A 24,231-nucleotide genomic window follows, 5' to 3' on the forward strand; every position below is an offset into this window, starting at 1 on the left:
TTTAAGATCTCTTCTCTTTGCAACGTTCAAATATGCAGGACAGTATTATAAACTATAGGCACCATGCTATGCATTACATCTCCAGGACATACTTATTTTATAACTGGAAGTTTGTACCTTTTGACCCCCTTCACCCATTTTACCCACGCCCCACCTCTGGCAGCCACCAGCTTGTTCTCTGTAGCTATGAGCTTGGGTTTTTTTTTTTTCCCCAACAGGCTCATTTTTTTAAACCTATCATGCTAATTCCTGTAATTATTTTCTCATATTTTCCTTTCTCCTTCTGGGTTTCTTGGCTTCCTTCAGAATTAGTGGCCGCCTCCATGTGTATGGCATATCCATTCTATTTCCCCTTTCCCTCTGCCCTTTGGATTGAATTCCTTCCCCTTTATCCTTTCCCTTTTCCTCCTTCCCCACAGAACAGCAAGAGGGATGCAAATCAGTGTCTCCTCTTCCCCTCTCCCATGGCAGAGTAGTGTGGACTGTGGCAGGTGCAGAATTTCTATACAGAATGCTCTGGGGCAAGGGATTGGGGGAGGCGGGGGCCACAGGGAGCTTGTCTTAAAGCTCTGTTTTCTTAGCCAACACCATCTTTACGTGATTGTTTCTATTGGATGCCTGCAGGAGAGCTGTGGATATGATGGGGTCTGAAGCCTGCCTAAGCTGTTGCTACTGGTCTAGCCCCAATTCAGGGGATCTTTGCTATACTGACTTTAAGGGGTAAAAGGCAGTGCATGGTATTAGCCTTGCCAAATCTTCGTCCCTGCCCTGCTCACCCCTCCCACCCCCAATCTGTTTGCCTTCGTCTTCCCTTCCCCCACCCCACTTGTTGGAAAGGCTTAATATATTTAAAAAAAAAAAAAAGACATCAGAAAAGCTGTGGCCTGCACCCACTATTCAAACTTGGAGATGCAGAATTCCATAAACCACAAGAGTTTTGTGCATATGATATATTCTGGAATTTGAACTCACCATAGGCGAGGTCTGCTTTCTATTATCATCTTTCATAGCATAGATTTATCATTCCATATACTCCATTAATGTATTTCTGTGGAAATCGTTTAACTTATGGGGAATAACTAATTTTTTTAAGTTTTTTTTTGAGGTACATGAATAACTGCCTTTTTGTCCATAAAATGCAGTGGGAGAAAGAAACACAATTACATTTTTTCAGAAGGTTTTAAAGAACAGATTATGTAAAGAACTGGTCTCTAGATGGATAGCTACTCTTAACATCTGGAATTTATTAAGAAAAAAAGCGCACCTTTTCAGCCAAATTCTGACACTCCTCATTTGAGCTATCAGTTCCTTAAGGCTGTCTAGTTGCCACATTGACTTGAGCATGTACAGTGCAGAAGCTGCATGTCTGCTTGCTGCGGCGAGCCCGTGGTTTATACTGCACTAGGTATGGGGAGTCACTGAAACAAAGTCAGCTTAACCTTGCTTTATAAGGAGACTCTCAGACTCTTTGTTTCCCCAGGAAATGATTTGATAGGTTCCCACTTTTTTTTCGTGAACATAAATCTGTTGCCCAAAAGAATGTAATATCTGGAATGAGATGAGATAAATTTCTAATTTTTAAAATCTTGAGATAGTAGGGAACTTTTTTTATTTTATTTTATTTTATTTTTGCGGTACGCGGGCCTCTCACTGTTGTGGCCTCTCCCGTTGCGGAGCACAGGCTCCGGACGCGCAGGCTCAGCGGCCATGGCTCATGGGCCCAGCCGCTCTGCGGCATGTGGGATCTGCCTGGACCGGGGCATGAACCCGTGTCCCTTGCATCGGCAGGCGGACTCTCAACCACTGCGCCACCAGGGAAGCCCAGTAGGCAACTTTTGAACAATTTTACTTTCTTTTAAGATGGCCAGTGAAAGGGCAAGTTGGTAGCTGTAGATTAGGTTTCTCTGACTCAGGAAAGATTGTTTTAAAGGTCAAAAGGGAGTTGAGACCTGTTCCATTTGCAAATTTAAGGTGGTGGTTTTTACCTTTTGTCTCTAGCCCACTATATGGGGTGAAGTGGAGCTAATCCTTTATGTATCAGTCGCTTGAAATAAACATCCAGTTCCACTGCAGTCATTTTCTGGGTAGCCCTGGCCCTGAAGGTATGTAAATGCCACAACTCTTGGGGCCACAGTGCAGCAAGGAATGAAGTGCTCCGATCGTGTGCTTCTGTAAATGTTGCTCTGTGAGCCAGAGCGTGATTGCCAGGATTTTAAAAAGCCAAGAACAAGTCAAAAAAGCTTACTCTGTGGTGCCCTTGCCTCCCTTGAAATAACCTCTGTTTTCCTTTGCCACATGAAAAGAAACGTCCTCCATAATCTGTGTGTTGACTCACCGTTTTTGCCCGGCACATCTATTGGTGTAAAAGGAGGGAGTCATCAGACTGGAATGAATTTTGAGAGGCAGTAGACGAAATTCCCAGGCAGGACTGTACCCACATTAGCCCAGAGAGAGGAGACCGGCCCCTGTCTTGAAAGGTTTTCCCGGAGAGAAATTCCATAGCATTCCTGCACCTTTGAAGACACAGCAAGCTCCACTGTCAGGAGAGATGTTGAGAGCAAACCTGAATCCTCCAGCTGAAATGTAAACTCATTATCTTGGACTGGGTACACTGGTGACTGCCCTCAGTGTAAGAGCTCGTCATTTGCCTATCGGCTAGTGCTAATTTGCTTTCATCCTTCTTGCCTTGGAGCTAAATAATCCTGCTTCACCTTTGTGATATTTTTCTGGGAGCCCAAAGCTAAGGTCAGTTTTTTTTTGTTTTTTTTTTAATAAATGATGGCCTGGATTAAGACTGACGGGAAGACATCTCACAGAGTCTTTGGAGTTTGTCATCCTTGTTTACTCATCTCAGAGTGGTGTTTGCGTTTAAAGTATAATATGACCCACACGAGCATTCAGAATCTTGACAGCAGGGTAAACGAACAGGGCAACCCACTCAGGCCTCTGAGGAGATGGCTTCTGAGTATCAGGCAAAAGCTTGCTCACTGTGTTTTCCAGCCCTGTGTTTAGTCCTGTGCCTAGTGATTGACAGTATCAACTTCTTTAGCAGCGAAGCTGAGCTTTAATAGTTTGAGTCAATTTTGGTTTTGTGTTGTTGAAACGGCAGTATTTCTAGTCACTGCCAGATTTAGGATTTCCTTTGATATTTTTATGTAGGTTAGAAATGTTTAATTCTTAAACAGCCTAGGAATCTTTAATACTTTCTCTGTACACTGCCTTTCTGCTTACAGGAAACAAAATGGGGCAGCTTTAGGGAATTTCCTGTTTGCATTCTAGTGCCATGTCTCTAAGGAGGTAAGAGGGAGGGGTGCTGGGGAGAGTGTAGACAGTGCGGGAAACTCCAGGATTAGGTGTCACCTCTTTTTCTCTGGTGTGTTGGATCCAATGATTAAGGTTGCACTTCGTGAGCTTGGGAAAATATGCAGTTCCTCCCTTGCGAGCACAGGAAGAGTTTAGTTTGCACATGAACCTAGATGCTGGGAAGAAAGCAGTGCCACATCCAAACTGTGTGATGAGAAAACATCTTCCTCTTAGGAGAGTGTGTGCTGTTTGGTTGCCCCAAAGCTCCCCACCTTCCTGAGCAACCAGCGTGTTTATCTCTGCCGCCATCCTTCAGTGAGGTCAGACTGTGCTTGGCTTTGTTGGGGGCTGTGCACTAGAGGCCCAAAGACAGTGTCTCCCCACTGGGGGCTCCCTCCATGTAGAGAAAGGCAGAAGCGACCGATACTATCTCCACCCAAAGGAATTTGTTTCATCAGCCATCCGGTGTGGCCTCCCCTTTATCCTTTCTCCTGCTTCTCCTCCAAGGGCGTTACAGCAGGCCCACGACAGCGGCGGGGTGGAGGTGAACACCCATGCAGGAGACCTCACGTTGTCCTCAGCTTCCCCGTCTGCAGTGAGCTCTACCACACCCTCCACTGTACTTAAGCATTTCAGAGTTTGCCTGGCGAAATGGAGGGAGCAGGAAAGAGGAATAAATCAATTTGTAAGAGAGAAAGTTGTCAAGGCACATGTGATAAAACGTGTTCTTTGTAGGTAGAGGGGGGAGAAAGGGAGGCTTTGTTTATTAAAATAATGCTGAGCTGTCAGGTGCCTTTTGAATTCATATTGTGTTGTGGTTTCTAGAGGCCAAGTGGGAGGGTAGGGTGCCTTCACCCTCAGAGCAGCTCCTTACAGGAAAGGAGCCGGAATGCTGTCAAGCTGGACCCAAACCACAGTGTTTTGTTCTAGTCTGTGGCTCACTTGCTCACGTTACGTCTTTCATCTGCAGTTGTGACATCTTCGTGATTTGGCGAGGGATTGGGAAACACTCCCCAGGCGCTGGCCAGGCCGGCACTGGCAGATGGGTGGGGGGCACACCTGCTTGGGTGGATTATTGGCTCACTTACGGGAACGGGGTCTTTCTGGGTTTGTCTGGCCGCAGAGTTCTCCCTGCCCTTCACCTGCACCGTGCTTCTTGCCTCCAGCGCTGGGCACTGACAGAGCAAGTACAGGGGATCTCACTGCAGCTCCCTTCTGGTGCCAGCGCTGTTCCCAGTTTGTGCGGCACTGCTAGAAACTGTCTGGTGCTGAGCGCCATCCAAGTCCGCAGTCTTGGATCCTCAGATGCTCTCCCTGGGCCATGTCAGATCATGTGATCGAAAACATTTGACCCTGGATACCCATGGTAAATGAGATGCAGTATTGATGAATAGGGTAGGTCAGCTGGGGAGGTTCTGGTTTTAAGTACTAGAGAAACTTACTGTGCCTCCGTTTCTGATCTGCTTCTGATCTGCAGAATGAAGTAACAATTACTTCTATCTTGTTGAGTGAGAATTCAGTGAAAACCCATATAAGGCAATTGGCATGGTCCCTGGCACATAGAAGTGTGCTGGCCAGATTTCATCTGGAGTATTGTGCTTGGTCCTAAGTACCATGTATCAAAAAAAAAAAAAAAAAAAACCGAAACACTGACATCCTGGAGGGACCACTGGGGGATGGAGAACTGTTGTAGCCATTTGGTGACCTAGAGGGGATATTAACCATACAGTGAATTATTCAGAGAGTTCGAAGTATGGAGGACAGTACTACATTAGACATTGTTTCACCTAAGTTATTTTTACTTTATTTTATAAGCTACTTCTATTTACACATAGAAAAATATTTGACAGATATCTCTAGGTGGTAGGGGTAAGGATAATGTAAGTTCTTTTATCTGTATCTTCTAATTTTCTAAATTTATCCATTCAACAAATCTGTCCGAAGTCCTCCCATGTACCAGGCACAGTTCATCTTGTTCGTTGGCTATTTCCTTAGTTCCGTGACATGTCTGCCTTCTTGGAACTTATAGCCTCATGGGGGAATGACTCAACACAAAACTTGTATGATATATTGTCAGGGAGTAATAAGTGTTATGAAAAATAAAGAGGAGTGAAAGGCTAGAGGAGCAGTAGGGGAGAAGGAAAACTTGTTCCAGGTGGTTGGTGGGGACAGGTGGAAAGCAGCCGGAATGAATTGACTCAGCACCCATATGGGAAGTTATGATTACCACGTTAATTATATATTTCTCTATTTTGTTGGCAACATGGTATATTATGCATATCATGCAATTTATTCAACCACTATTTTCCTTTTTCTTTTTTTTTTTTACTGTCGTGAACAGGTCTTTGTGCATATCCTTGTTTACACTAAGCTCTTCTGTCTTCAGATACATTTTTCTGGAAGTTCATTTTGGGGTCACTGTATGTGTCCCACTTGGTTCCTGACCCTCTCTTACCTTGTGCTATGAGGAGCCAGGAGGTGGGGAGTATAGACTGGGCGTAAGCCTCCTCTAGTTTCTAGGCTGTTGAGGATAAATGTGTTTACCTGCTTCCCTGCAGGCCCAGCCAGGATGTAGAGAGCTGCTGATCCAATTGCACATGTTGAAAGGCAGGCAAAGTGTAGATCACTCTGACTAATGTGAGCTGGGCCTCAAGGTAATGATGAGTCATTCTGATTGTTTAATCAGGGTGTGTGTAAACAAGGAGATAGGAAAGTAGCCCATCAACACTTTTAAGGCCCAAAGTTATCTTGATACTTTTTTGTTTGTTTGTTTTGTTTTGTTTTGTTTTTGCCTCTCCAGTTGCGGAGCACAGACTCCGGACGAGCAGGCGAGCAGGCTCAGCGGCCATGGCTCACGGGCCCAGCCGCTCCGCGGCATGTGGGATCTTCCCGGACCAGGGCACGAACGCGTGTCCCCTGCATCGGCAGGCGGACTCTTAGCCACTGCGCCACCAGGGAAGCCCCTATCTTGATACTTTTTAGCAAGCACGAAGGCATGGCATGATGATCATGATAATTAAGATGACAACAGTCATTGTGGTTAACTTTCTGCCAGGCAGCATTGTGTTCAAGTGAGCTACCTGTAGTATGTTCATTTAATTTTTACAGTTCTGTATGGTTGGCTATCATTACAGGGTGAGTAAAGTGGGGCTTGGAAATTTTTAACAACTTAACCAAGCTTGAACTAGTACTCAGGTCTGGGGTTTTTATTTGTTTTTGTTTTGTTATAAGGCCTATGTCCTTAACCACTGAACTATGTTCTCCCCATCACTTTCTCTCTTCTTCCTCTCTCATTTTCTTCCTTTTCAGGGAACAAGTCCTGGTTGGGACTAGTATTGACTGGGTTAGGTGATTTGGAAAGGAGAGAAGATTCAGACCTTTTCTTCTCTCTAAGCACACTGTTCTCTGAAGCATTCAGCAGGGCCCCTGATGGGAGAGAACACTGAGCAGATTTGAAATGTGTCTTCTACCCTTTCCTGGTGCTTTGGATTAGATGCAGCAGTGAGTGGTGAAATGGCCCATCAGTCAGCAGCCCCATGGTGAGGAACGAGAAGCCAGGGCCCGCCTGAGACTTGCCTGAAATGGGAGCTTGTTTATGGCATCAAGCATTTTAAAGGGATTTTCTTTACAAGAAATAGTGCATGTGAAAATCTCTCTCAAATGTTGGGAATACATTTGAATATGATTGTACTGAATATCTCAGTAGTCAACATCTAGGCTGTCTCCTGTACTTAAATGAAAAGACTTGAGATCATGTGCCTTGAGTTCTGTATACATAGAAAGTCCATATGTATATATGTGTGTGTTAATATATGTATGTGTGTATAAGTATGTATCTGTATATGTATACACACACACACACACACACACACTCAAATCTAAATCTTCACTTGTTTTCCCAAAGAAAAAAACATTGTCCTCAATCCAGTAAAAAAATAGGGAACTTCCAAAACACTCAACTATTGCTGTTAAAGTACCTTGGTTTTTCCTGATCTGCAGAGTTTATGGAGTGTTTCACCATTAAAGGTACTTGGTTTCTTTAGAAAGGAGAATTTGATACCTACTAAATTGGATCAATATAAAAATTTATGAACAATGCAGACCTTGTCAAAGAAGTCTTTTACTCCTGTTCATATAATTCTCTGTGGGACTTTCTGCCTCAGGGATCACATCAGTATTTAGTACACACTGAAATATTCATGTCTTCTGATTAGCAGGATTTAATTGTTACATCTCGATCTCCTTCATGATGTGCCATTAGGATGCAACCCACCTTGAAATTTAAGCAGGTGCTGACAGGTTATTGCTGTGTCTTTATTTTGTTTGTTTGTTTCCAAATATCCTTGTATTGCATGTAATTTTGGTTTCCCTTGAAAATAACACCACAAAAAGTAAGAATTTATTAGTGGAAAATGCTGTGACTTGTTTTTACCAGCAACTATTGTATAGTAAATTTTAAAGTGTGTGTGTGTGTGTGTGTGTGTGTATATATATATAAAATCTGTTTAGATTTTTTATTTTTTAAGATTTATTAGTTAAGATAACCTTTCCTCCCATGTACTGTTTAGTTAGAGCTTTTTCACCTACACTTCAATATTTCCCTTGTTAACTTTCCCTCATCGATCGGGTATGGACATATCCGGAGATTAATTTTTCTCTGCTTTCCTGGGTCTGATATCAGCTTAATGGTCTTGTGTTTCTCAAAATGTTGGAAGTTTTAAAGAATTAATACCTTTTCCCTCATGCTAATTTTGCAGTTGTGCTTTTTCCCCTCTTATAAAAAGAACTCTCTGTCTGAGACTTTATCTCCTCAATAATTTCATGAAGGTATCTCAGCAGTGCTAGGGTATTCTGTTGCAAAGCATGAGGCATGGTTGTGAACCAGGCTCTGGGGTTAGACTGACAAGGGTTTTCATTCTAGCTCTGCCACTTACTAGTTTGGCAAGTTACTGAACCTCTAAGCCTCAATTCCTACCTCTTTAAATTGGGGTTAACAACAGTACCTATTCCAAAGGCTATGTGAAGAATAATTAAGAAAGTACATGCTTTAAATATAGCAATAGCACATAACACACGTCCACATATTAGCTAATATCATTTCCAGTAAAAATTATGTGACATTTTTATTTTCTATTGAAGTTTAGTTATGCATAATATTATATAAGTTATAGGTGTGTAATACAGTGATTCACAGTTTTAAAGGTCATACTCCATTTGTAGTTATTATAAAATATTGGCTTTATTCCCTGTGTTGTACAGTATATCCTTGTAGCTTATTTTATACCTAATAGTTTGTACCGCTTAATCCTCTACCCCTATATTTCCCCTACACCCTTTCCTCTCCCCACTGGTAACCACTAGTTTGTTCTCTGTATCTGTGAGTCTGCTGCTTTTTTGCTATATTCACTAGTTTGTTTTATTTTTTGAGTTCCACGTATAAGTCATATCGTACGGTATTTGTCTTTCTCTGTTGGACTTATTTCACTTAGTATAATGCCCCCTAGGTCCACCCATGTTGCTGCAAATGACAAAATTCCATTCTTTTTTATGGCTGAGTAGTATTCCATTGTATATATGTACCACATCTTCTTTACCTCTTCATCTATTTATGGACACTTAGGTTGCTTCCATATCTTGGCAAGTATAAATAATGCTGCTATGAGCATTGAAGTGCATGTATCATTTCGAATTAGTGTTTGTGGTTTTTTCAGATATATACCCAGGAATGGAAATGCTGTGTCCTTTGGTAGTTCTATTTTTACTTTTTTGAGAACCCTTCATACAGTTTTTCACAGTGGCTGCACCAATTTACATTCCCACCAACAGTGTACGAGGGTTGCCTTTTCTCCACATCCTTGCCGACATTAGTGTTCTTTTTGATGATAGCCATTCTGACAGGTGTGAGATGATATCTCATTATGCATTTCCCTGATGATTAGCGATGTTGAGTATGTTTTCATGTGCCTGTTGGCCATCTGCATTTCTCTTTGGAAAAATGTCTATTCAGTTCTTATTGGGTTGTTTGGTTTTTTGATGTTGAGTTACATGGGCTGTTTATATATGTTGGATATTAACCCTTTATTGGTCATATCATTTGCAAAGGTTTTCTCCCATTCAGTAGGTTGTCTTTTTGTTTTGTCAGTGGTTTCCTTTGCTGTGAAAAAGGTTTTAAATTTAATTAGGTCCTGTTTGTTTATTTTTGCTTTTATTTCCTTTGTTTTAGGAGAGGGATCAAAAAAAATACTGCTTATGATTTTTGTCAAAGAGTGTTCTGCCTATGTCTTCCTCTAGGAGTTTTGTGGTATCCAGTCGTACATTTAGGTCTTTAATCCATTTTGAGTTTATTTTTGTATATGGTGTTAGAGAATTTTGTAATTTCATTCTTTTACATGTAGCTATCCAGTTTTCCTAGCACGACTTATTGAAAGGACTGTCTTTTCTCCATTGTATATTCTTGCCTCCTTTGTCATAAATTAATTGATCATAAGTACGTGGGTTTATTTCTGGGCTCTCCGCTCTCTTCCCTTGATCTGTGTGTCTTTTTTTGTGCCAGTACACCATACTATTTTGATTACTGTAGCTTTGTAGTATAGTCTAAAGTTAGGGAGTATGATTCCTTTAGTTCTGTTGTTCTTTCTCAAGATTGTTTTGGCTATTCGGGGTCTTTTGTGTTTCCAGACAAATTTTTAAAATATTTGTTCTAGTTCATATGCAAGGATTTTTTTCAATATCTGCAAATCAATCAATGTGATACACCACATTAACAAATTGAAGAATAAAAATCATATGATGATCTCAGTAGATGCAGAAAAAGCCTTAGACAAAATTCAATATTCATTTATGATAAAAACTCTTCAGAAAGTGGGCTTAGAGGGAGTGTACATCAACATAATAAAGGCCATATATGACAGACCCACAGCTAACATCATACTCAATGGTGCTAAGCTGAAAGCATTTCCTCTAAGATCAGGAACAAGACAAGGATGTTCACTGTTGCCACTTTTATTCAACATAGTTTTGGAAGGCCTAGCCATAACAATCAGAGAAGAAAAATAAAGAAAAGGAATCCAAACTGTAAGGGAAGAATTAAAACTGTCCCTGTTTGCAGGTGATGTGATACTATACATAGCAAACCCTAAAGATGCCACCAGAAAACTACTAGAGCTCATCAATGAATTCAGTACAGTTGCAGGATACAAAATTAATGCACAGAAATCTCTTGCATTCTTATACACTAACAATGAATGATCAGAAAGAGAAACTAAGGAAACAATCCCTTTTACCATCACATTAAAGAGAATAAAATACCTAGGAATAAACCTACCTAAGGAGACAAAAGACCTGTACTCTGAAAACTGTAGGATGATGAAAGAAATTGAAGACTACACAAACAGATGGAAAGATATACATTGTTCTTGGATTTGAAGAATTAATACTGATAAAATGACCATACTACCCAAGGCAATGTACAAATTCAGTGTGGCTTATTTTTAGAGGAGCATATTTTTGAAGATGGAGTGGGATTGAGGGTTATCTTCAAAGTTGGGAGGATCAGTCTTGGACCCCTCCCCTCCTTGAGAGCCATCTCCCAGCCGTTTGCCTTAGGTGGGTGCTAGGGATGATGGTGTTGCTGTTTTCACAGTTGGTACCTGGGTCCTGCTTTGTGATTTGGCACCATCACCTACATCAGGCACTCTTGGACGGGATCATTTTGTCTATTGGATGGTATTTTAGTGCTACCACATTGAAGGGGATTTAGAGTGCTGTTTTTGACAACTGAACTTCAGTGGAGGTTTAAAAAGTAACTCAGGGACCACTGACCAATGAAATCATCAGATAAAATGAAAGACGAAAAGCTCCTGTTTTCTGAGTTGGTCTAGGTCAGCAAAAAGTGATTAGCGTGCAGCGGGGTAATCTTGTAGATGGTGTTTAATGAGTTTTTACGTTTCAAGGCTGTGAACATCCTTTCTTGAAATATTGCACAGTAGGTGCCCCTAGCAGGAATTCTAGCTGTAAATAGGAATGTTCCAGTCCTGGAAGCCACTGAACAGGCCTGATTGTGTCCATCTGGCAAGGAACGTTCCCCCTTTGCCAGGGATTTTGTTCTTTATGTATCTGAATTAGAGCACCTGGCGTGTGGGGAGTCTTGCAGGGGAAGCTGAATGAGGCTGCTTTCTCGTGTACAGATGTCTCCTGCTATTTCGAAGGATGAGGCTGGATATAGACATTTATTCACTACCCAGGAGCTCCTGGATTGCCATATGGGAGAGCAGGAAGCCTCTGGATAGGGAATGAGGAAATCTGAATCTGATGAGCCTTGTTTTTCTGAGTCTGTTTAATGCCTTTACAACGAAGGAATTGAACTAGATGTTCTTGAATTCCCTCGCCGGCCGTAAGGTTATGTGTGATTCTGAGCGCTTTTTAAATTTCTAGGGGAAAGATTGCTGCTGATCAGTTCTGTATATAAATGAAGCTTCCTTGGGAAGTGGGCTTCAGCAAATCCATTCTGGGACCAGTGGGCAAATAAAGTATGAAGAGCCCCAAGCACAGAACTCAGGGTGGGGCCATCTGGTACAAACCCTTCTCAAAAAGATGAAAAAGCACAGAAAGTTAAAGAGAGTTTCCAAATTGACACCGAGCTGAGCCACTGCCAGCCCCGAGCTTCATCACTGTCACTGGAGGGCTCGCCCTGCCATCTCCCACTGCCCTCTGCTTCACCCCCTGTCCCTGCCTCTGCCAGTGTGCACATCCTCCCACCCATCCACATACATGCACACATGTGTATCCTGCAAGCCAGGAGGGCAGTGGCATGTTGAGTTGGAAGTACCAGCAAAGCACATAGCAGAGACGATTAGAGCATGGAGTGTGTGTGTGTTAATATGTCTTCTACTGTTTATCAGTTCCCTGCCCTTGGGCTGATTTCCTATCCCTCCTCTGTGCCTTGATTCCTCATTGGTCAGAAGGAGGTGATAATACCTGTCTCATAGCATTGCGGTGAGGGTTAAATGAGGTACTGCATGAAATGTGCTTAGCCCGAGTGTCTGATACCCATTAAACATTCAGCAAATGGTAACTATTAATGTTATGATTTACTACTATCGAGTTGCCTGGAATTCTTAGAATATTCCCAAAGCTTGGCACTGGGGTTGTGTCCTTTCTTCTGCAGGACTCTGTAGCTGATTGAATTAGGTAAAGTGTAGAAAGCACTTAGTGCAGAGCCTGAGTGTGTGTTCAGCATATAGTGGGTTAATTAATGTTATTTTTAAATAAATATTTTTAAGTCTCTAAAAAAAAAAAGAATATGTGTTCAGTAAAGATTAGTTGCCCTTATTTCTTCCCCTTTAAGGAAGAGAACAGTTCACTAAGTGGAAGCAGTTGGCACTACCCATTGTCTCACTCAAATATAAGCAAGAACTATGTTGTGTACTTTGCAGCTGGAGGGCAAGTGGCCCACTTAGAAGGACAGGATGGGCATTCCCATCATCACTGGTGGGAGGGAAATAGAGGTACCCTGGCAGTGCATGGCCTACAGGAGCATCTCAGGTAGCCAGACCAAGTACAGGGAGAGAGAGAACAAGCACAGTTTCCTCTGAGTGAGCTTACCTGCCAACAAGGCGGAAAAGCCTAGCTCAGCCATGTCACCATTAGTATTCCATGGTCTCTGGATGGAGACTTGGGGATGAACTCATTCCTCTGTTTCAGGTGTGGCTGTGGAAGCCTTTGGTCCCTTTGAAGGCAGTGCTGTAAGAGAGCAGACCCAAGTCCCAGAAAGATGAGTAAAATGGTGGGCCTAGAGTTTGGCAGCCTCGATTCTGGTTCTGGACCCCTTCAACAGCTGTGGCCCTTGGGAAGAGTACTTGTTCCTCAGCACACTGGGAATCATAGCCTCCCTGTAGGCCACGGAGGTGTGGTGTGATGGAGACCCCGTGGGATAACGCATAGGAGGGGGAGGGTGCCAAGTGATCAGGAAAGCACCGGCATCTGTTCCATTGTTTTTATTGCCAGTAGTAGCAAGATAAAGAAGCATCTTATAACCATAAGTACACAGTGGTGCTCCTGGGGGCTCATTAGAGTCATTGGGCTGCTGGCTTAGAAGGGCATCCTAAGAAGCGTGACGCCCTTTGTCTCATGGCTAGTCGGTAACAGGAAGCACATCTAGCCACATAGCCCAGGAGCAGCCACCAGGAGAGACCGTCACAAAGGCACTGCTTGATCCTCACCCGGGCTCCCGGCAGCCGGACACCTTATCTCTCAGAGGCTTCGCGGGCTTGTCTTTACAGCCAGCTGAACTGTGAAATATTAGTCAAGTAATGTTTCATCCAAAAATAGCCACCATTCTGACAGTTGTCTTGAAGCCAAATTTCCAGGTGGTTTACTTTTCCTTTGGATACACGCTGTAAAATGAATGTGAAGCCAGGCTCAGAACAGCCTAGGGAATTAGTATCTTTTATCTCCAGAAATACGAGGTATGCGTGGATTTATATCCTTCACGTGCTAGACCCAGAGTTGTATTAGGAAGCGTCATGGTCCCATCCCAACCTTGCTGAGGCCTTGGGTTAAAATTTCACGGAGAATTAAGAGCCTTGACAGTCAGCTCCTTAAGCCTTGGACTTCTGCTGAAGTCCCAAGGCTTAAGGCCTCTCATTCCTGTGCTGTTTACCCCCAGGAAGTGTGCTGCTCCAAGACAGGACTGTGTTACTTCCTCATCTGAATGTACCTCTCACTACCTATAGTGAGGCTTCATCTGAGAAGGTTGTTGACTTGAAACTTGCTGACTTAAAACCTGGCTGGGAAAGAGGAAATGCACGTTGTTGAATGCTTACTTGGTTTCAGACACTATGCTGGTCATTTTATGGATGGCCATCTCATTTTGCCTTTACGACAGCAAAAACACCCATTTATAAAAAACCAGGGCTTCCCTGGTGGCGCAGTGGTTGAGAGTCCGCCTGCCGATGCAGGGGACGCGGGTTCGTGCTCCGGTCTGGGAGGATCCCACATGCCGCGGAGCGGCTGGGCCCATGAGCCATGGCCGCTGAGCCTATGCGTCCGGAGCCTGTGCTCCGCAACGGGAGGGGCCACAACAGTGAGAGGCCCACGTACGGCAAAAAACAAAAACAAAAAACCCAGTTAAATCAGTTGTCCAAAGACAAATCACTAACAAGTATCATAAATGAGACATGAACCCAGGTTTATCTGATTCTTTATAAATTAAGCTCAGATCAACTGCATTTGCCAGAGTATCTCACAACATAATAGTGGTGTATACAGCGGAGGTCTGTTCTTGCTATTCTATTACAGAAGTCTGGAGTCAGGCAGTCCAAAGCTAGTAGGGTGGCTCTACAAGGTTGTGAGGGATTCAGGCACCTTCCACTCCCTACAGTGTGGACCTCATCTTTCTGAAGCAAGATGGCTGCTGGAGCTCCATCCATCACATTAATATACCAAGCAGCAAGGCTGGAGGAAGAGAAAAACAGCATGACCTCCCTCAAAAAGATTTTCCCAGAACTTCCACATATTTTTGCTTCTGTCTCCTTGGCTAGAGCTTTGTCACATGGCTACACCTAGCTCCAGCTGCAAGGGAGGCTGAGAACTGGGATATTTTAGCTGAACAGTAGTCTGACCAATGAAAAATCGAGGTCTTGTTCCTGAGCATGAAGCGAAAAGTGTGTTTGGGAAGAGACCAGCACAGTCTGCAAACGTCATATATTTTCTCTCTCTTTGGTTAGTGAAACGTCTTTTAATGGTACTTCGAGGTTCATGTGTCTGAAGCTCTGACTCAAGGTAGAGGACATTTCAGAAGCCAGAATATAAGTAAAGACATCCTGAAAAATGATGCAAATATAATTTTTCTATTATAGATAGTTGACAGTTCTGGTTGCTGTGGTAAATTTTTCTTTCCAGGATTTAAACCCACTGTCACTCCTTTTAAAAATTACCCGGAAAGACCTCTATTCTCTTATTTTCTTAATGCTGGGCTTGACACAGGTCTACACAGTTCTGTCATAATACTTGTAGCATTGCTCGAAAACTCCCTAGCTATTGAATTTGCAGGGATACCACCAGGTCTGCCAGAATGAGGGGGGTGAAACCCCAAAAGAAGGAGATCCAGTCAGCTCTTGAGTACTGGGTGATTGACAAGGTGGAACAGGGGAGCTCCGGAGCTGAAGCTGGCAGGGAGTGTCCACTCTTCCTTGCGGTGAGAACAAGACTCACCCCGTGCTCAGTTGTGGGAATGAGAGAGGGGTTGGTCAGACACATTCTCAGCAACATGTCTTTCAACTTGCGGGCAAACTTCTTTCCACACTGCACGTCCCAACCTTTGTAGTTAGCTTCTGCTGAGTACTTGTCAGTGACACTAAGGAACAAGTGTATACTGCACCTGGTTTTTAAAGTTTTACCTTCTATCAGAATTGCTGGTGGACAGGGAAAGAAGATGCAGCAGGGACAGATAATAACCGTTTACAGTTTTTATGCTACAGCCTTCACCTGCAGAAAACACTGTGACAACTCTTTTATTTTTTTTTTAATACAAAAGCCTCTTTCTCTTTAAAAAAAAAAAAAAAAAAAGTATTAAACAGGAAAGTATCCCAGAAGAGTTTGAAACCACCCAAAGGCCACCACCAAAAAGTTAGAATGCCAACTTTCCAGTTTATTTTTCTGTTACATACTCATTATTTTTATAATCAGAGGCAAACATTTTAAGTAAAGTTTTCATCCACAGGAAAAAAAACCCTGAAAATCACTGTCACATACAACACTGCGTAGTGAGGAAGGGGCATGGTGACCTTGGTTCTGGTGCTAGGCTCTCCATGGGACCTGGTGTGAGCAGGTCAATCTCTGGGTTTCATTCCTCACTCGCAGATGTGGAAGTGGGAGATGCCACATGCCGAGGGCCTTTCCTCCACTCAGACATCTGTGGTTATGACACTTGACACCATCTGCAAAACTTAGGGGCATCACAGAGCTGGCGTCTAGTCTAGATGGTTCTTAGTTCAGAGTTCATAGATGGATTCCGGGGTGTGTCATCATCTTAATTAGGCGGAACACATGCATAAGCACCAAGTTTATACTCTCCTCTAGGAGAAGGGCCCAAACACATTCATGAGATTCTTAAGGAATCTTCAAGTTAAGAACAACTGAGGGGCTTCCCTGGTGGCGCAGTGGTTAAGAATCCACCTGCCAATGCAGGGGACACGGGTTCGAGCCCTGGTCCGGGAAGATCCCACATGCCGTGGAGCAACTAAGCCCGTGATCCACAACTACTGAGCCTGTGCTCTAGAGCCCACGAGCCACAACTACTGAGCCCGTGAGCCACAAGGACTGAAGCCTGCGTGCCTGGAGCCCGAGCTCCACAACAAGAGAAGCCACCACAGTGAGAAGCCCACGCACCACAACGAAGAGTAGCCCTCACTCGCCACAACTAGAGAAAGCCCGCGCGCAGCAACAAAGACCCAACACAGCCAAAAATAAATATAATTAATTAATTTAAAAAACAAAAAGAAAAACTGATCAATTCATATTTGATAGATAGGCATCTTCCATCCAGGGAAGAAAAGGGACTTGCCCCACAAGCACATCTGATGGATCCTTTGGCAATCCGGAGTGCTGGTGTTATCGTCTCTGGGCCCAGGGCTGTCTTCCATAGGATGTGACCCAGCCTGGACCCCTCTGCCCTGTGCTGTGATGGAAATAACCACTCTGTGTGTCTCCCCATCTGGCCCAGTTCATGAGGTCAGTATGGAGTATATAGTCTCCTCTGTCAGCTTTTCCCCCGAATTCTCCCCCACCCCCTGCAGGCAACCCTTTCCCCCAGAAGTAGGATGGGAGATGGATGAGAGAGGAAGCAAGTCTAGGCTGTCATAGTTGGGATCCTTGTTTCTGCTCCTATGTATCTTAAAGAACATGTCCGCTCTCCATGTATTTCATCCTTCCTGTCAGAGGTCAGGTGGTGGGTCTTCTCCCAAGACCAGACATAATAGCATAGCAGACCACAGTGTCTGTTGCTAAAGGAACATTCTCAGATTGACAGTTCAGAGGCAGAAGGGGCAACCCAGCTATGTAAGGGAGTGAATTTGTGTCCCTCTCCCCACGCTGGGAGCAAAACTGCCTCCAAAAAATTATACAATGGGAACACTGTGGTATTTGTGCTGAGAATTCATCACAGAAACCCTGTATCTGAAACCCAAAGTGACTTTTTCTGAGGGGCCTAGCCCTACATGAGAAGGCAAATACCACCAGATTGCCTGACATTTCCTTTTTTAAATTACAAGCGTTCCTGATTGCAAATCGGCTGTTGATCTGTTGGTTTGCAGCCCCGATGCAGTTAAGTGAAGTCCCAGTCACTGCTGTGATAGTCTCACAAACAACCGCTTTGAAACCCTAGCCCCTGCCCTATGTCTCCTTCTCGCCTACTCACCCTCCCCCAAGCCTCCCAGCCTCCACGCAGTGTGGAGGGGCAGGCTGCAGAAAAGCGCATCTTTCTAAACCTGAAATTAAAATCTTCAAAGTGGAGTTGTGTGCCGCTGCACTGTGTACATCTTGAAAGATCAAATTTATTTACTTCTTACTTTACATCCTCTTGGCAGACGCTATACAGAAACCCTATAAAGAGGGAGGGTTTGCTCTGATTGGCATCACTCACCCAAGTGTCATGTGGAATTCAGCTCAGGGATGGTCTGAGCTCCACCTGGGATTGACAGTGAAGACAGCGAAGTAGTGACTCAGAGGGCAAGGAAGGCTGGAAGGTGCTGCTCCAGGAGCCGTGGCTGAACAGATATTAAGGATGGTCGCAGCCATCCACCTGCAAAGCCACAGCGGGCACATGTGTGGTAGACATGTGTGCATCCCAGGCTCCATGTGCAGAACCTGAAAGCTGAGCGGGTTGAGATCCTGGAAGTGCGTGATACGCTTGTTAATCTGCTGAAGAACGTTCTTTCTTGCTCTGCTTCCCCTGAGAGAGTTGGCTGGGGAAAGGTATAGCGATGCATTCTTGGTTTCTCTCGCCATAGCATAATTTATCAGAGTTCCGGTTCTGTTTCTGAGAGGCCTGCTTGCACAGAAGCATCATCATCTGGTCAATCTAGTCTGTCTGGGGAACAATGAGGAAGGAGGAGCTGGCAAGAAAATTAATGCATCAACTTGAGGAGGAGAACATCGGAAACAATGAGCTCTCCCATTTTTTTTTCTTAATTCTCAGCCTTTTGGTCCGTCTGGACATGCGACAGTATGGGTGATTGAATTGAAAAAAATTGAATTGCCCCATTCAACTCGCATATTTTCCCAAAGGTAAAAGCTAATTTGGTCCTGCCTTTTCCTTGCTTCTTGAGAATCAGGCAGTCCACACCAGCTCTTAATCTCATCCTTGCTGAGTAACTCGGAGAAAGCCCTTAGAATGAGCAGCTTTCCTCTCTATTTTTATTAGACAATCCAAAATTAGGTCCTACTGCCCACACATAACAGTGTTCTCCCTGTTACATTGAGGGTGACCAGATAATCCAGCTTGCCTGTGACACACCTGATTTCTGTCCATTGTCCCCTGAGATTAATATCACCCAATGTCCCATTGTAGATGATACCTATTTTTATGCGATCACACTAATTACAGGAAATGAAGGGAAGGAAATGAGTTTCTGCCGAAGGGTCTAACCTTGTGCTCCTTTCTTCCCATAACTGCAGCTTCACTTGGCAGCCCTGGCATCACTCAAGGGAGATATAGTGGAGCTTAATAAACGTCTGCAGCAAACGGAGCGGGAACGGGACCTTCTGGAAAAGAAATTGGCCAAGGCACAGGTAAGGGGTCTGGAAAGGTTCTTTTTGCTTTATTTTTTAAGATGAAACATATGGAAATCTCCACAAAACAAATGACGGTTTGATGAGCAGACCTCCTCATGACCACTGTCCAGGTCAAGAATTAGAACCTGACAGTCATCCCAGAAGTGCCTCCTTATGTCCCATCCCAATCCCACTTTTCCTCCCCACGTGGCTTTTATAGTCATATTTTCTGTTTCTTTACGGTTTATCGCTGGAGTTTATATGTCCCTAGGCAGTGGAGTTTTGTCTTGCCTGTTTAAAAATTACGTGTTTCCTTTGAATCTCTTAATCCACAGGTTTTCCCTCCGTTCTTTATTGGCTTTATACTTAGTCTTTTAAAAGCTGGCCATTTGACCTGTGGAGTTTCCCACAGTCCAGATGTTGCTGATTGTTCACCCATGGTGCAGTTCGGCATGTTCCTCTGTCCCCTGTATTCCCTGCAGAATGGCCTTGGATCCAGAGGACCAGTCAGATTCATGGCCAGTCCCTCTGGCAAGACTGTAGAGGGTATTTATTTTTCCACTGGGAAGCACATAGTATCTGGTTGTCTTGCCTTCTGAGATGTTAGCAGCTATCTTTTTTTTTTTTTTTTTTTTTTTTGCGGTACGCGGGCCTCTCACTGCTGCGGCCTCTCCCGCTGCGGAGCACAGGCTCCGGACCTGCAGGTCCAGCGGCCATGGCTCACGGGCACAGCCGCTGCGCAGCATGTGAGATCCTCCCAGACCGGGGCACGAACCCGTATCTTCTGCATCGGCAGGCGGACTCTCAACCACTGCGCCACCAAGGAAGCCCGTTAGCAGCTGTCTCGATACTCAGTGCCCAAGTTCACTGATTCATCAAGACTTTACAAAATCATGATATTTTAGTTCTACCATTTCTTTCTCAGTTATTAATTGAAGTGCTTTTATAGAGACATTTCCCATCATCTATGATGTATTGAAACAATGGTATAGTTCACGGAGGAAAAGCAGAATCATTGCTTCATGCTTTTGATTTATTTAACATTTTTCAAGATAATGAATTATTTATGATCCTCTGAAAGTCCCCAGTTACTTTTTAAAATATGATGAACTTAGGGATTTTAACATATTTGGGTTTCAGTCCTTTGTAATTATTTTCCTTGTAGAAACTCAAAGTATACTAATTTTGGCCAGTAAGAACCTCTTCAAGTTGGCTCCTGAGTCTTTTGACAGGAGCCTAGTACTTACTCCAGGCTCATCCAGTACATTTCTCACTCCAAAACTGGAATTAAGCATTCTCCATGTAGCCTTGGTTTTTCTCTGTAGAAAATGGTATTTCCAGACTGCAATCTGGGTGCTAAGGGTGCTTATTGCTTCTAGTTTGGTCATTATTTTTAGGCCTCTTCTATAAACATAGCCAGGAAATTCTTTATTTACTTATTTATTTATCCACATATGTATGTATGTATACATTTTAAGATAAAATACCTTAGGAGCTCATAATAATTTCTCCAATTTAAATTCAGACTACAGGGTTCTTTTACTTAGCTTCTGTATTTTATTTGTATATCCTTTCTTTTCACACTAAACATCTTGGTTCTGAAGTTTACAGAGGATGATTGGATAAGAATATTCCATAATTACTCATTTGCTTCCTTCCATATTATATACAATCAGTCTCAAAATAATAACATTAATACTATCATAACAAATACAGTTACTGAGAAGAATTTTTTAAAGTTTTTTTTCCATTATACTTTCCTCATTCCCCCAGTTTTTTGCAACTGTACTATATCCATACTGCCTGACCCTATGGCCATTACATCTTAGACTTTCTTTTAGTCCTCATTTAGTCTTCTACAAGTAAATTATATATTTCATGTTTACCATGGTCTTTATGTCAATATCCCTCTGTTTGTTTGTTTAATGCCGGAAGCTATTTTCTAGTAGATTTCCTCAGGGAGGACTCATGGGAATAACCTTCACCAACTTTCTGCTTGTTAATAACAATGTGTCTCTGCCCTTCTTACTTGAAAGGCATTCTTGCTGGCTATAAAACCCTTGACTCATCTTTTCTTTACTTGAATATGTTTCTTTATTCTATTTTGGCATAGAGTGTTGCTCTCAAAGTCTGTTAATAATACAACTTTCTCTCTCTCTCTCTCTTTCTTCCCTCCCTTCTTTACTTCCTTCCAGTAATTTTGCTAGAGTAACTCTTAATCGTTCTGGTTTGATATTCTCATGTTTGCTGTGTTTTCTTTTGATTATATTTTGTAATCTTTTTTTTAATTTCAGAGAAGTTTTTTCTAATTATAGTGTTTAATATTAGTTTTGTTCCCTTGCCTTTTCTTTTTCTTCAAGGATGCTTATTATGTATATCTTTGATCTTCTTTGCCTGTCTTCCGTATCTGTCACTATCTCAAATCCTTTATATCTCTCCCTGTTTACCTTGTTTTTCCTGTTCTCCATCTTCTGTTTTTCTTAGGCCTTATATGTTGTATTTATCCCCTCCTAGTGTGCCTTCTGGCTTAGTCATATATTTCTGCATTTTTATTTCATTTCTTTTGTGTGTGTGTGTTCTATTACCTTCTTTCTGAGTTTTTCTAATTTTGAATTATGTTCTCCCCTGTTTTATGTCATTTCACCTTTTTCAAGTCTTTTAGCTTATTTTGAAATAGTAGTCTACTGTTTGGGACTTTTTGTGAGGAGAGAGGTTCTCTATTTTGTGGCATGCTTTCATGGTTTATAGGGATGTTATTCTCCCCTTTTTTTCATTCTTCTTTCTTGTACCTTTATGTGGGATTTGCCCTCAATACTGTTCTGTTTTTCATTTTTATGTGAAAAATAGTTTCTTTGAACCTTTAGGAGGCAGAGTTGAACATGGCCTTTTTAAGTTCATAGAGCTTCCTTGTATTCACGAATATGGCAACCTGCTTTCCGACACTTCCTGGCTCTGTTCCCCTCACCTGCTTCTATCTCGATCTGTTCTTTCCCTTGTCTCTATTACCCCATCCTGTTCAATTTTGGTCCTACTCCCAGCAGTTTCTCCTCCTGGCAGAGTCCTAGGGCCGGTCTTGAAAGTTCATAGGGACTAGCTGCCTTAGCCCCTTCAGATCTTACTGTGGGCCCCTTGCTCACTCACTCTTGGCTCAGGCAAAACCCCTCCCAGTTGGCCCTTCTCACTTTCCCGTGTATACTTACTGGCTGTTCTGAGGTTTTCCAGTTGTCGGGTCCCTCAGTCTTGTTTCTTCCCTCTGCTTCTGCCCACACAGACACCATTTAGGTCTTGTGGATGCTGTTGGTTTGTCCCTACCTGCTTCTGTTTTGTTGTTCAGGAGGATACCTTATCTCTAAGCATTTGCTTTTGATGTGTAGGTTCTCTATATTTGTGTGGGAATTCAGAGAGATTAAAAGAACGAGGCTGCCCCAGTCACTGGTCTAGAATGACCTATGGCAGGTTTTGAAAACTCATGTTTCATAATCTTAGACTGTTCGAGTAGAGAGGAAAGACCCTTTGTAGTTGAGATCATCTACTTCCACATTTGACAGGCAACCCAGAGAGGTTAACTTGCTTACCCAAGGTCAAATGAGCAGCCAGCCCCAGAGCCAAGACAAGGCTACCAGTGTTCTTTCCTCATACAGGATGTTACAGAGACAGAAATTTTCAATTTTTACTTGGATGAAAACTTTACATTTTCCTTCTGATCATAAAAGTAACAAAAATGTGATAGAAAAAACTGGAAAGGCAGCATTATAATATTTATACTGGACTCTGGTGAATTAAAACTTTTCTAAATGCTTTGTTGTTGTTTCTTAAGGTGTTTTTTGAGAAAGTAGTTATTTTTTCATTAAAGAAAAAATAGAATGGTGTTAAGCTGGTGTAAAGCCAGCCATTGTTAATAGTCCTGATTGGTGAGAATGTTTCTTTTAGGAAAAAGAAATTGTGAGTGCTTTTAACTGGAAGCTGGCATGTACCCCAGTCTTGGATTTTAAAAGATGACCAGGAAGGTTTTTGTTAAAATTTAAGTCTCAAAGACAGAGCAGCTTGTGCAGAGGATGATAAGAGGAGAATGGGAAACTTTTTGTCTGCTGTGTCAGGGATTGATTCAGCTCCCTTTTGACTTAACTTATGGTCAAGATAATCTCATGTAATAATTTTGTTGGCTGGTTTTACCCCTGATGGTTACATCACAGTACCATTAGTTGACTCTCTTGCTTGTATACTTACAGTAAATATACTTAAAAATTACTCTTCCTTTCACTGGAAATGTCTTCCCAGTTCAGATACTGGGACCCAGGAAAGAACATGAAAAAAAAAAAGGTTAGTCTTGCCAGGCTTATACCTTTTATAAAGATGAGATTTATGCAAGGAAGTGTCTGTGCCGTGCTTTCTCTGTTACATGCCTTGGTAAGTGATTCGTGTTTGAGGCTTTACCAGATGGTGGAAGAGCAAGTTTGTGTATAAATGTATAGTCTGTGGCTTTAGTAAGTTTTGCCAGCTCTCTAAATATTACAGAGCTATGATGAAAATGTAAAATATAAATGGTGCTTTTGTTCATCAGAAATAATCAAAGAGGGCTTCATAATCTGTCGAGTAATTATTAATGGTGATACTAGAACTAGTTGAATAGAAGAAGGCTCATTATACATGGGCAAAAGTCGGTGGAGTTTTAATAGTGATTGGAAGGGAAGAGCTAAGTAAAGGACCCCCAATACCAATGTGATAGGGAAGGCAAAGTGCTTCTGTATTTGTATCCTACTGCTGCGTAACAAATTGCCCCAAATTTACTGGCTTAAAACAACACACATTTATTATCTTACACATTTATTATCTCCTGTGCATCAGGATCCCAGGCATGGCTTAACTAGGTCCTCTGCAAGTTTGCCGTCAAGGTGTGGGCAGAGCTGCACGCTCGTCTGGACACTCAACAGGGAAAGAGTTCACCTCCAGGCTCACTCATGTCATTAGCAGAATTTCTCTGTGGTTGTAGAATTCATGGCAGCTTGCTTCCTCAAAGCCAGCAATGGAGAGAAAGATACTAGAATAAATTTTCTGGCAAGACAGTCTTATATAATGTAATGCAATTATGGGAGAGACATCCCATCACCTTTGCCACATTGTGTTAGTTAAAGGCAGTCACACGTCCCACCCAGATTC

At 42.7% G+C, this 24,231-nt stretch overlaps 1 protein-coding gene across 5 annotated transcripts in view; it reads left to right on the forward strand.

Moving 5' to 3' along the window:
- MCC (MCC regulator of WNT signaling pathway) overlaps positions 1–24,231 on the forward strand; it is a gene marked incomplete at its 5' end in the record, with an annotated part of 462,921 nt that overhangs the window by 329,454 nt on the left and 109,236 nt on the right. For all 5 annotated transcript variants that reach the window (XM_079916632.1, XM_079916633.1, XM_079916631.1 and 2 more), the window contains one exon: positions 18,979–19,092. In XM_079916632.1, the coding sequence (XP_079772758.1) occupies positions 18,979–19,092 (114 nt within the window). The remainder of the gene's footprint in view (positions 1–18,978; positions 19,093–24,231) is intronic.

The sequence above is a fragment of the Stenella coeruleoalba genome (assembly GCF_951394435.1).
Source record: "Stenella coeruleoalba genome assembly, chromosome: 3".
NCBI classification, from domain to species: Eukaryota; Metazoa; Chordata; class Mammalia; order Artiodactyla; family Delphinidae; genus Stenella; species Stenella coeruleoalba.